The sequence below is a fragment of the Terrapene carolina genome, unplaced genomic scaffold (assembly GCF_002925995.2).
Source record: "Terrapene carolina triunguis isolate 2854851 unplaced genomic scaffold, T_m_triunguis-2.0 Scaffold58, whole genome shotgun sequence".
Lineage (NCBI taxonomy): Eukaryota > Metazoa > Chordata > Testudines > Emydidae > Terrapene > Terrapene triunguis.
The window spans coordinates 4,475,207-4,488,443 of NW_020664409.1; the positions used below are offsets into that span (position 1 = coordinate 4,475,207).

Genomic DNA, 13,237 nt, shown 5'->3' on the forward strand with positions numbered 1-13,237 from the left:
GTACATTTCAAGTCTGGAAACTGTATAGATTTAATTTCATTTTTTCATTGATATTCTGTGTTCTTTGCTATTTGGAAAGAAGATTTTGTAATGAAAGCAGAAGCCTGGCAAGTCTTGCGTACTCTCAAATTTAGAGAGGAGGGTTTTATGTTTCACTGTTGTAACAAAGCAAATAGCTTGTTAGGTAATGCCGAGGCCCTAACATGCAGGGGGGCTGTGATAAGGAGTTCTGAGGGATTCTCACACCTAGCGCAGAATGAGAACATAGTTAAGATAAAAGAAAAGGCAGACCATTTATCATATGGACAAGGTTTAGACATTGTATAGCTCAGAAGTAACCCTCTGCTTTCCAGTTCACAAGGTTAGTGCCTCAAGAGCAGCTGCTCAATAAGGAAAGCTCAGCACAGGAGCGGTGATTTCAGATTTTAGGGTAAATTGATAGGTCAGAAAAGTCTACTCAGACCCATTGGGTCACCGAGTGACAAAACAGCTATCTTGACATAAGGAATGTGAGACCTAGTTGTGGATGAGGGAGTGACAATGTTTGAATTAGCTTTGGGCATCTCTTAAAAGAATTGCAGTTTCTGTTTAGATGAGGCGCAACCTCCAAAAATCTAGGTACTTAAGCAAACTGTCCGAACTCTTTTTCTCGTAGTATTTCAGCACATGTGCTGCTGGTCCTGGAGAGGCACAGGCATGAAAATATGAGGGGTTGGAGGGAAGCAACCATATTATTATTTGTATTAACATCAGAAAGGTTCAGTTTAAGTCTTGAACCAAAGTTAATTTAACTTCTTATTTTATCTGACTTGATCCACCTGCCCCTGATGCAGATGCCTAGACCCATCCATTCACCAGCTCAAATAGAGAACCTTATGTAAAGAAGTTCTGACTTTGGGAATCTAAAACCTGACCATTCTAAAGAGGCCACTGGTAGCGACCCCTTTCACAGCTTCAGGATGGCCAGCCAAAACCTCCTGTTGAAGACCACCGGCTTTAGTGTTCAACTTCTGCTTTTGTTGTCCTTGAGAAAGTTAAATGGGGTGTCTCTGGTGAGAAACAACAGTCCACTTGAGCTGCATCTGATTGAATCAGAAGTAACGCCTTTGGCTTCAGTGGAATGCCTCTCAAATCACAGTTTGACTAGAAAGGGGTCACAGTCTTCATACCTGGGCTGCCAAGATGTGGATCAGTTAGGCCTTGCACCTGTTGAAGAAAAAGCCGTTCAATTATACTGTACAACAGCAACAACATAACAATTTCCATGTCTGTTATTTTGAGAGAGAGAGGGAATTGGATGGAAACCACAATACCGTTCAAATAGTAATGGGCGAAATTCAGCCCCGCTGTAAAAGGCATAGCTTCAGAGAAGAAACTGCTACATAAGAAAATAACATTCTTAAGAACCAAGATGATTGACTCTGGTGTTGCTTTTCCGCTGTACCGCTCAGTTCTACAGCAGACTTCAGAAAGCATTTTTGAGGCATGTGACACAAAATGTGCCTTTCACCAGCTGTGTGGCAACTATTGCACATTGCTCCAAAGAGGAAGAATGAAAAGGCATGCATAATTGGTATAACTGCATATCCGTGATCCTGCACAACTGTGTGGTCTTTTGAAAATATAATGGACCCTGCCAGAGAGATGGGCAGGATGCCATTGTGTGGACACATAAACCTGTCGACTAGCTACTTGTTTATTGATTGTGTATTGTTACCCGTCTGGGGTTTGACATTTCAAGGCTCTTAATTGTGTTAAAGGTGTGTGGGACTAAATTCAACTCTGGTGTCAGTGAGAGATGCTCCATTGGTTTTAATGGAGAATGACCCAGTGCTGAAATTGGCCTGTGGTGTAGGTGTGTGTGTAGGGGGGTGTATGTATGTCTCTCTTTCTTTCTCTCTCTCTTTGTGTTTTACGATGTTTGAGCACAATCTATTAGTTATGTTTTTAATCTGCATCTCTGTGCTGTTTTTCTTCTCTTACTATTACTGTACCTGCTGCCACTCTGCTTGTAACGTTGTTGCGTCTATGATGTGGTTGTGTCCTCCAGTGTCTGAAGAGAGCCCCAGATCCAGTGAGTCTGGAGTCCTCCTGTCCCAAGATCCTTCAGCTAAACCAGTCCTGCTACTTCCCCCCAAAAAATCTGCTGCTTTCCCTGGAGACCATGAGGACACCCCAGTGAAACAGCTGTCCCTCCTCAAACAGCCCCCTGCCCTGCCTCCTAAACCCATTGCCAGGATTGCCAACCACTTAACTGGTAAGTAGGTGTTCCTGAATGCTCTGCACCACTACTTCCCTTAAAGGAACAGTCCACTCCTGTACTGAGAGTCTCAATGTCTTTCTTTGGTAAAGCTGCTGTGTAGATGTTGGCATGTGTATCGATATTGTGTGTGTGTCATGGCTGTACTGATACAGCAGGGCAGGGGCTCTCAAGCTATTTCATAGGTGGATGACATCTTAATAGAGATGGATACCTCCGTCTCATCCACAGTCACACAGACTGCCACTCCTCCCAGCCTCCTAATCATGACCTTGATCACCAACATGCAACCTCACCTTAGCAAATACAGCAGTGACTTGGATAGAAAAATTATGATAGGAAAGTACTTTCGTATCTTGAATCATGTTTCATAAGATAAGCCCTTTGTTCTTTTTTGGGGGGTAAATTAATCAGATTCTCTCCCTTTGCTCTTTGTTACATCTCCTCCAGCTTCCATGAGTGCTGTTCTCCCCACTTTTTCCCTCCATTCCTCTGCACATGCTTCTCTTAGACTCATACAGACACCCCCTGAGTTACGCAAACCCGACTTACGCAAATCCGGACTTACAGAAAAAGTTCCATAAGATAGAAATAGTTTTTTTTGTTTGGTTGGTTGGTTTTTGCGTAATGGTCGGGTATACGTTTCCGACTTACGCAAAATTTGAGTTACGCAAGGCGTTCCAGAACGGAATGCTTGCGTAAGTCCGGGAGCGTCTGTAGACTCTAAGGCCAGAAGGGACCGTCATGATCATTTAATCTGATCTTCTGCACATTGCAGGCCACAGAACCTCACTCACCCATTCCTGTAATAGACCCATAGCCTTTGGCTAAGTTACTGAAGTCCTCAAATCATGATTTAAAGACTTCATGTTACAGAGAATCCACCATTTACACTAGTTTAAACCTGCAAGTGACTCATGCCCCATGCTTCAGAGGAAGGTGAAAAACCTCTAGGGTCTCTGCCAATCTGACCCGACTCCAAATATAGCATTCAGTTAGACCCTGAGCATGTGGGCAAGATCCACCAGCTGGACACCTGGGAAAGAATTCTCTGTAGTAACTCGGAGCCCTCCCGATCCACTGTCCTATCACCAGCCGTTGGAGATATTTGCTGCTGGCAGTCGCAACTCAGCTACGTGCCTTAGAGGCAGTCTCATCATACCACCCCCTCCATAAACATATCAAGCTCAGTCCCCTTCTTTCCCAATTACTCAGCCCACTGGTTCCTTGCTCATGATCGCTGGCTACCCAGTCCCCTTCTCCATGGCTTCCCACTGGTGGATGCTAGTGGTGATTGACAACTCCAATTCCCCAATTCCTCTGTTCCTGCTCCAGTCCCTGAAGGATGCTCCAGTTCCCCTTCCTGATGTGTTAGAGACTGCAATGGAGGCAGAGTATGCAGTCTCCCCTGCCTGGTTTCCAGCTGCTTCTACATGCATCGAGGCTCTTCTTTGCAATTAAGAGCCCATTCTCTGTAAAAGCTATTAGAAGCAAGGAGGAACAGTCAGCTGTATGTAACCAGTCAACCCTCCCTGGACTCCCATCAGACCACTGCTGTAGAGAAATATTACAGGCGCACACACACAAGGACCATGAAACATTTAAATATTCCTAAAATACATGTCTGTACCTTTTGAGATGTGTGTGTGCACAATTCCCGTTGCTTTCAGAGAGAGCAGCACAGGTTAGGAGGCTATGAACTCCTGGGTTTTAAACCAGTTCTGATAGTAACTCCCTAGGTAACTTGGGCAGGTTGTAGTCTTTTCCCCTCAGCTACCCCTCTGATATTAATACTTCCCTGCCTCAGAGTGGTGTGGTGAGGATGATCGCTTCCTGTTTATACAATGCTACGTGTTACTATTTTTTTGCCTGATCATTTTGTTTTATTTTGACTATTATAAAATAAAAGAATCGTTACGAAAGAGCATATATTGCTTTTCTCACCTGTTTCTACATAGCGTTCTATCTAGAGGGCCAACTGATTTGTGCTTTATTTACTTTTGTTCACTTTTATTTGAAATTTATGTGGGATTTCTTCACTTTTGCCGCCTGCCACAATCAACTCTAAATTGATTTATTTTTTGCCTAAAATGGCAAACCAAAGGGGCAAAAGCAGGCACCATTACTTCATTTGGGGCTACAGCTGCTTGCACCAGCTCTGAATTTGTTTCCCATCCATTCTTGTAATTCAGTTTACCCCATGAGTTATTGCTCACAAATGAAGACGCAATTAAGAAACTAACATAAAGGAAAACATCTTCTGCTAACTGTGCATTGTACAGAAACATGAGGGGGGGGAGAGAGAGACTACCCTGCTCTTTAAGTTAGATGAAAAAACGAACGATGGATGGAGATTGATGTCTGCTTCTGTGTATTTTGTAAATCACATTTTTATATAGAGTGAAATCTGTCTTAAGTAACCACTCAAGGGATCAGCATGTGTCAGTTGTTTAACAGAGATGACCTTCCAATAAAGGTGAAGCAGAATTGTACTCTGTACTTCTGGGGCTACTTTGGAATGGTCTTTAAAGACAGATGGTTGCCTAATTAGGGTGATTGCTCAGCTCGCTCTCTCCCACTCAGACACACATTCACTTGCATGTAGACATGATGACATACACTCTCACACATAGACAAGATTCACACACACACACACACACGTCTCTGTGGGAAAGGGGGTACAATTTCAGAATTAGTCACAAGGCCCTAGTTTAGCTGGTAGTTGCCTCTTGGTAGAGCTGACAGCTTCACCCATATATACCCTTATAAACATTAACATCTCAGACCAATAGGTTTGACTTTTTCTTACTGGGAGGGTCTAGGGACATATATTTCTATATGCCTTATGCTACCCTTTTAGATTATAGTAGACTTGCATAATCCCTGAAAATGAGCAGTGTTTTAATGAATCACCCTCACCACGAGAAAGCTAAATTAACCCTATTCTTTTACTAATTACTCCAGAGACATCCTTAGTTTGTGTGTGAGAGAATTAGTAAAGTCAGACTTCTGGCGCTCCAAATGAAGATTTTTCAGGTTTTCATTGCACTTTCAGTGTCTGTTTTTCTATTGAGGATTTTGTGAGGCGAGTGAAGGACAAATTAAGACACACCAAGCATGACTAATAGAGAGTGACAGTAGTTAGTGGTCTGGTCGATCTGTTCAAGAAGGATATGAGAGGAAACGTGGTCTTGGAATGAGTTTCATTTCAGGTATAGTGCTGATGTGGAGCTTGCAGAAATGCTTCTGATCTCTTATCTTGTTTGTTTATTAAATCAAATACAAGAATACCTGAGAATATATAATTACAAAATCTCCACAGGCCTGGTCAGCAGAGAAAAAAAACCAGATAACTACCTCAAATAGTGTGACGGTTCAGTGACTTAAAAATCAGACCATCTTCTTGTCAGGAAACTCTGGGCCAAATCCTCATCACCTGCATGAAGAATGACTACAGGGGTATGTACAAGGGACCTTGTGCAGATCAGGCAGGACTTGGGAGACAGAATCCTCCCCTCCAACAGGATCTAGAATCCATCTCACACATCACCGCTTTCTGTTCAAGTGCAAGACTATTTGTTACTGATGGCAAGATCAAACTCATAGCAGAGCAGGTATAAAGTAAACAAAAATAAATGCAATTAAAATTGGAAAAAGAAAGAAACCCTCCGTTTTACTGTGGGAGTGAAAAGGGAGAAAGAGAATCACATGTGGCAATTTCTAATCACATAGCTTAGTGCTGTTCTGGTAGGCTCTCGGGTACTGTGGAGATGAGGAGGATATAAGAACCTGAATCAAAGAGAAACCAGAGCAGGCTGGGAGTGAGACTGCCTCCTCTGGAGTCTTTTACTGGTAGGGGGCTTGACATCTTTGTAGTTCACAGACCCATGTTCCTGCCCCATCCACCCCAAAACCATCCATCTTGCTTTTATGGAAGGAGCAGTCAGAGAGAACTTCTCTACAGTATGTGAAGGGTGTTGGAATCCCCTGAGCAGCCTTTCTGTTGCCCGTTCTCTGTCTTGCATGCTCATACCCTGAGCAGGAAAAAGCAGCATTTGCCTTGTAATCATCAAGATCCATCTCTACATAGTACAAAGCAGTCAGCCCTAGGAAGAGAACATGTCTTGTTATTGTTTCAATACAATTTCACCACTCAGCATTCCTCACTGGCCAATTATTTTACAATGATCCTTCTGCCAATTGTTAAATAATGATCATTAATAATAAGCCATCCTTCATTTATAAATCCCCTTTCATCCACCAGAGTCCTAACGCTCTGATATACCAACTTTACACAAGACTCATCTTCACTCACCCTAAAAGGCAGATATCTCTGGGGTGGATAGCAGCGTTACACAACCATTTTGGGCAAGAATTGCAAAATACCATATCTGGTTGAAATTGTGGGGGGAATTTAAATAACCATCTGAGACTGAATTTGTCTGGGGCCTTGGGATTAATTGCCAGGAGATCTTTAATGACCAGAAGAGGCCAGGGCATTGGATTTATATCTTCTTTGAAAAGCAACACTCCCAGTATCACAGTGCCCCTTCGTCTCATTGTCCATTAATCCATTACTTCTCAGTACCAAACTTGAGCTTTTCTGGGATTAACCCAGCCACATTCAAATCAAAAGAATGAACTGCCAGTTATCTATGAAATTCTCTAAAAAAATCTGTGAGGAAAACATTTGGGGCATAACTGTTACACCTGTGTAAATCCAGAGTCAGTGAGATTACTTCAGTTTTACATTTGGTGTAACTTTGAACAGAGTCTGGCCCTTTAATTCAACAATCACATTAGAGCTTTTAAAAATCCTTTTAGCATCTTGTCAGTTGTTCCTCCTCCCAGTGCCGGGAATGAAAGTTTGTCCCGTTTTTAGTTCTAAGAACACACAATCTAGTTATGCCTATATACAGTAAGATTCAAACTATCGGCTGGCTGAATAACAGCGATAATTCAAATATAGAGCAACTAGCCATGGTTAGAAGTGAACATTTAACAGGGAAGGAAGTGTTGTAAGCCCATAAAAATAACTACTGATAATGTGGACCTGCCAGGATGGAATTCCAGAACAATGGATGTAAGGCCTCCTGAAACATAGTTGGTTGCTGGTTACAACATTAAAAAACTATTTAGAACTACAAATTTACCTGTCAGCTAATCTCCACAGCCTGCAGTATGTGCTAATCCAGCATTTACATAGAATATCAGGGTTGGAAGGGACCTCAGGAGGTCATCTAGTCCAACCCCCTGCTCAAAGCAGGACCAAGCCCCAGAGAGATTTTTGCCCCAGATCCCTAAATGGCCCCCTCAAGGATTGAACTCACAACCCTTGGTTTAGCAGGCCGATGCTCATGTCTGGAGCAGCTCCTCTGTAGATGAGCCCATTGCAGTAGGCGTGAGCCCTCTGCTCTGTCATACCTCCTCCTGCTTTCTGCACCAGTATGCACATGGCTTATTCAGTTTGAGGTAAATTCTCTCCCCAGTGCACACTCTGAGTACCCAGGCTGCGCTCTTGAGGAGGATACAGCAGCACAGGAGCAGAGTGAATGGATCATTTCTCCCAGTCTGCAGAATGGCAGTCGGCTGGACCCTGGGATTGTAATTGCTTCCACAGGTCCTATGGCTCCTGCTATCTGGAGAGCAATAGCCAATTGATCAAGGTAACAGCAGAATGCCTGGCCCTGCCCTTAATGCCTGCTGTGAGACTACGCAGAGAGTCCCTGCAAAGCTGGGCTTTGTGGCATTCAGGGCGTGCACACCCTCTGCGTGCGCTCCCAAATCCTTCCCCATCTCTGCTGTACACATTGTGCAGAAGAACAGCAAAAGATGTGGAAGCCAAAATTGGCCTAAGATGCGCATGTGCTATGCCCACTGCAGTCAGTAGGCAATACTTGTCTCACAATTATTGGGCTAACTGCATCTCTGACCCCTCTGGGGCTTTTTGAGTGTACTCCCTCTCCACAGGCCTTGGGTTGTCACCTCTTGTTAGGTGGAATCACATGCTTCTCCCACTCTTAGGCCAGGCTTTGGTTTGCCATCCCCTGGAACTAAATGTGATTGCCTCAGCAAGCCCACTTTAGCCTCAGTACCTGCAATTCTGGTCCTTGGGAGCTATGTCTCAGTGGCATCCAGAGATCAGCCAGCCTTCTTAAAGCTGAGTGTTGTTTATTTTCAACCAAAGGACTTCAGAGAAAAAAAATCTTAAAATGGTAAATAGATTATACACGTATCTTGCTTACCTGGTGTCTATCCATTTTCCACGTGGGTTTAAGCTTCCTACAAATAGTCCAAGACCTTTGTTGTCTTGGTGACAGTCCCCATGGAATTAAAGCAGTATAGATCTATAATAAGCATTCCACTAACTAATATGGTTATACAGTCTATCTCAATAACTAGCTTACATACAGCATTCATAAAATTATGACATAGCAGCTCTATGTCCAACACAGCATGCACGTATCTGAGAACAGAATTTGACCCTTCATTATGGACCTGATCAAAGCCCACTGAAGTCAGTGGAAAGACTGCCATTATTTTCAATAGGCTTTTGGATCAGTTCCTCTTAGGCCTTGTCTACACTGGCAGTGGCATGTACAGTACGAAGGCTGTGTCCACATTGAGGTGAGTAGCTACATGCAGCAGGGAAAGGCTCTGGTGGGAGGGGGATAGTGGGGAAAAGCTCCAGCAGCTCCCCATTGCTGGAGCCTTCCCACACTGAAGGGAGCAGCCAGAGCCTTTCCCTGCGGTGGGGAAAGAGTTCAAGGCAGCAGGGCGGCAGTGGGACACTACATTGTTAAAAGTAGCAGTGTAGATGTGGAAGGCACTGCTTGGGTGAGTAGAGAGCCATGTAGAATGTGTACCCTAAGGTTCTGGCATGTCTTTACTCATCTAAGCAGCACCTCACTGTCTACACTGCTATCAGGGCCGGCTCTAGGCACCAGCAAACCAAGCACCTGCTTGGGGCGGCACATTTTCAGGGGCGGCATTCCGCCCATCTTTTTTTTTTTTTTTTTTGCGCTTCGGGCGGCAAAAGCCTAGAGCCGGCCCTAGTAGCAGCAGCGCGTCGTGCACGGAGGCGCCCTGGGGCCACTGCGGTTCGCGCCGCGGGGGAACAGCGCCCTCACCTTGTGGCTGGACCGGGCAGACTCCGAACGGGGGACACTGGGACTGGGGGCCGCCCCGCGGGGCACACGGAGCTGCCTCCAGGTGCCGCAGGGCAGCCGCCCCCCAGCGCCACAGCTGGGGCTGAGTGAAGCGGCCCGAGCCGCCCAGGGACTGCAGCAGGGCGGCCAGAAGCAGCAGCAGCGGGGCCATAGAGGGCGGGGCGCTGCTGTGCGGGGCCCGCGTCCCGCTCTCCAGGGCTCCGCTCCCTCTGGGGCTACCCTGCCCCGGCTCCTCAGCTCCCTACCGGCTCTGCCCCTCATTCCCCCGGCTCTGCCCTCCCGGGTCCCGGCCAGTCCTGGAGGCAGGAGCCCTGGCTGGAGGGACCCTGGGCTGAGGCGCGGCCCGGGAGCCCCGCTGCTTACCCCGACTCTTCCAGGGCCGGACCAGCTGGAGGCAAGGGGGGAGCGGGTGGAGTCAGCACTACTGGGGGGAACCCAGGGCTGGGGCGGCAGGGGGTGTGGGTGGGGGGGAGAGCCCAGGGCTGGGGCGGCAGGGGATGCGGGGGGGGGGGGGAGAGAGAGCCCAGGGCTGGGGTGTGGGACAGCCAAAAATTTTTTTGCTTGGGGTGGCAAAAAACCTAGAGCCAGTCCTGACTGCTATGTATACCCATGCTAGGGTTGTATGCACTATATGTATTCTACACACCTCTGTAAGTGTAGTCATAGCCTTAGAGGATCTGGGAACTAGGAATAGAGAAGTCAAATGAGGCTACGTCTTCACTGGGGGGGGGAGGGGGATCGATTTAAGATACGCAAATTCAGCTACGCGAATAGCGTAGCTGAATTCGACGTATCTGAGCTGACTTACCCCTTTGTGAGGACGGCGGCAAATCGACCACCGCGGCTCCCCCGTCGACGGCACTTACTCCTACCTGCGCTGGTGGAGTACAAGCATGGATTTGGGGATCGATTGTTGCGTCCCGACGAGACGCGATAATTCGATCCCTGAGAGATCGAGTTCTACCCACCGATTCAGGTGGGTAGTAAAGACGTAGCCTGATTTGCCCAGATTCATACAGTGAATTAATGACAGTGCCAGGAATATAACTCAGATTTCCTGAATCCCATTTCAGGGTCCTGCCCACTGGGCAACACTGCCTCCTAAATACATGCAGACTTTTACAGACTATAGAATTCACTACTACAATAGGTCACAGTTAGCCACTGGAATAGAATTTAAAAGGGAACTGGATACTTATAACAAGTAGTTACATTTGTAGTTGTATGTACTTCAACAAGGATAATAAAAACTCGTGCTTTGGGGCATCAACCGGTCACCATAGGAGTCAGAAGGAATTTTTCCTCCCATGTACAGGATGGTCACTTGGCCAGGTACATTGTGGAGAAGAGGAAGGGGCTGCCTTCCTCATGGATCAGTGCCCTAGTCTGGTGTAGCAAATGTTATCTTCTAGTTATATATTTGTATATAATTATAGTATATTGTCATAAACAGTGATAAGGTTTAATTTTCTCGCATTATTTGCATTAAATCCAGCAGAACTAGGACCTGATCAAGCAAAATGCTGAACAACCTCAACTCCCATTAGTGCCAGGGGAAGTTGAGCTTGTTCAGCATCTTTCAGAACTAGCCCCATTATACATAATAGTGGATACAAGGGTCCTCAGCCAGAAAGGATTAATCTCCAGGCCTCTTTGCTACTATCCTGTCATTTCAGTGCTTTGTGCAAAGATTTAAAACTGCAGTAACATTCCACTGGGAGGACTTATAGCATTGATTTTTTTTTTTTGTTCATTCTTTCCCCTTCCCTGCTTGTTATTCACCTAGTCTTGTATACATATGATGGGTATTCCCTTCTAGGGGCTGTACGTCTCCCCATGTGCTGTCCATATGCCTCATGGAAAAAAAACAGTGGAGTTAAAAAAAACTATAGAATATGATTGTCCCAATCTAATATATCAATTATAACCTCTTACACACATGGGTCAAATTTTCCTCTCATTTACACTAGATGAGATCCACTGCAGACCATGAAGTTTCCACTGGTTTGATTGGAGAGGGGAAATTTGCTCATAAGTTTGGACCATCTTCTGAGAACCTTACTCATTCAGAACCGCCACTGAACTGACAGCTTCGTCACATTTTCAGGACAATGCCCATTGTCACCAAGTGAACGGCTCTAATGCTCCTTTCTGTTGTACTAATTCTCCTTTTGAGTAATTTTCATTGATAGACAAAAGTTATTATGGTAAAGGACAGACAAGAAAGTTTTGTTTCTGTGCTAGTAGATTTTCATGACTATCTTTCAAAGCTGTGTGGACACGAGGTGAAAAATCATGGGCCAAATCCTTAGCTGGTGTAAATTAGCATCCCTCCATTTCTGAAGTCAATGAAGATATGCTAATGTACTCTAGCCCCATATGTTTAAACAAATGTCCTTACCTGTGTTATGAATAATATTTTAGACTATTTAGACTGATTTTACAAATCTCACTCACTCTTTATGCTTTTTTGCCTTTCGCTGACCAATGAAAATAAACTAGTGAATTTCATGTTCTAGTTCTCATACGCTACCCCAAGCTACAGTCCCCCAAAGCAACAGTTTTGGGGCTGCAAACCTAGGAGGGGCATATTCTCATTTAAAAAGAAAAATATCCTTTTCATTATAATGCTTTTTTTAAAAATTGAAGCATTTCTATCTATTTTGTGCCTCAATCAACTTCACAAATTCCACTGGCTCCCAACAGCAAATCAGCTTTTTTAGTACTTCAGAAACACAGGAAGTTGCAAATTCAATGGTTCCTTCCAGCTTTTCTTCAGCCAGGAGCATGAGTGAGCAGCTCCGGTGGATGGTACCACTTTGAGCCCTCCATTGCGGATGTCTCCTCTACTTCATACACAGAGCGAAGGTCTGGTACTAGGACAGCATTCCCTTCCAGAATACCACCACCTCTGTGAACTAAAGCTGTTCCTTGAAGTACAACAGAGATTGAACCAAACCAAACACCCAGATCTGGCTACTGCAGAAGTTTAGGGAAGTGCAGATCTGGATCCCAGCTTTGTAGCTCAGGCTCATCTTTTATTAGAAGGTATCCTGGAGAAATAATGTATAAAAATGTTTTGTTACAACACATTGCAGAGGAGCCTTATTCTCAGGGTTTTATTCAATTTACACTTTATTGTCTCTTAAATTTTCTTGAAGACAGTATATAGGGTACAAAGATAAAACATAGCTACTGTGCATGTATGTGCATAGGAGACATGACAGCTCAGTCTGTTCTGTGTTTGAGTAAAAAAAACCATAAAAATTCGAATTGCAAAATGTGGAAACCGGTCTGCTTTAGAAGAGTGTAGGGAATGGCAGAGGGGAGTTTCATGTTTGCTGGCAAATCCAAGGGCCGTATTTGGCTCTGCATAAGGGGATGCAACAGGCATTGACTTTAATGAAGAGAGTATAGTCTAGTGGATAGGACATGCTGGATGGAGAGTCAAAAGATTTGGATTCTATCCTGGCTGGCTGTTTAGATTGTGCATTCGTTGGGACAGGGTCTGTCTCTTACAATATGCATGTTCAATGCCTAGCACAATAAGGTCCCAACCTCAACTGGGACTTTTAGGTGCTATTGTAGAGCTACTCTAATAATAAATAGTAATGTCAGACTTGAATTTGGTCCCTGTCATCTTCTGTCATCTTAGTGTCTTTTTTCAGTTTGATCTTTCTGGAGAAGTGTTGCCCCTAAGAGCCATCTGAACTCTAGCTAGTAGGTTTGGCCCCACTGCTGACAAATAAATACCCAGGCCAGAAATGATGGATAGCTAGTGCAAACATGAAAATTTATAGACGTGCTT

The 13,237-nt window shown here is 44.8% G+C and overlaps 1 protein-coding gene across 2 annotated transcripts in view; it reads left to right on the forward strand.

Moving 5' to 3' along the window:
* Positions 1–13,237, forward strand: part of PHACTR1 (phosphatase and actin regulator 1) — a 410,748-nt gene that overhangs the window by 324,439 nt on the left and 73,072 nt on the right. For both annotated transcript variants that reach the window (XM_026660202.2, XM_024202986.3), the window contains one exon: positions 2,051–2,257. In XM_026660202.2, coding sequence (XP_026515987.1) covers positions 2,051–2,257 — 207 coding nt within the window. The remainder of the gene's footprint in view (positions 1–2,050; positions 2,258–13,237) is intronic.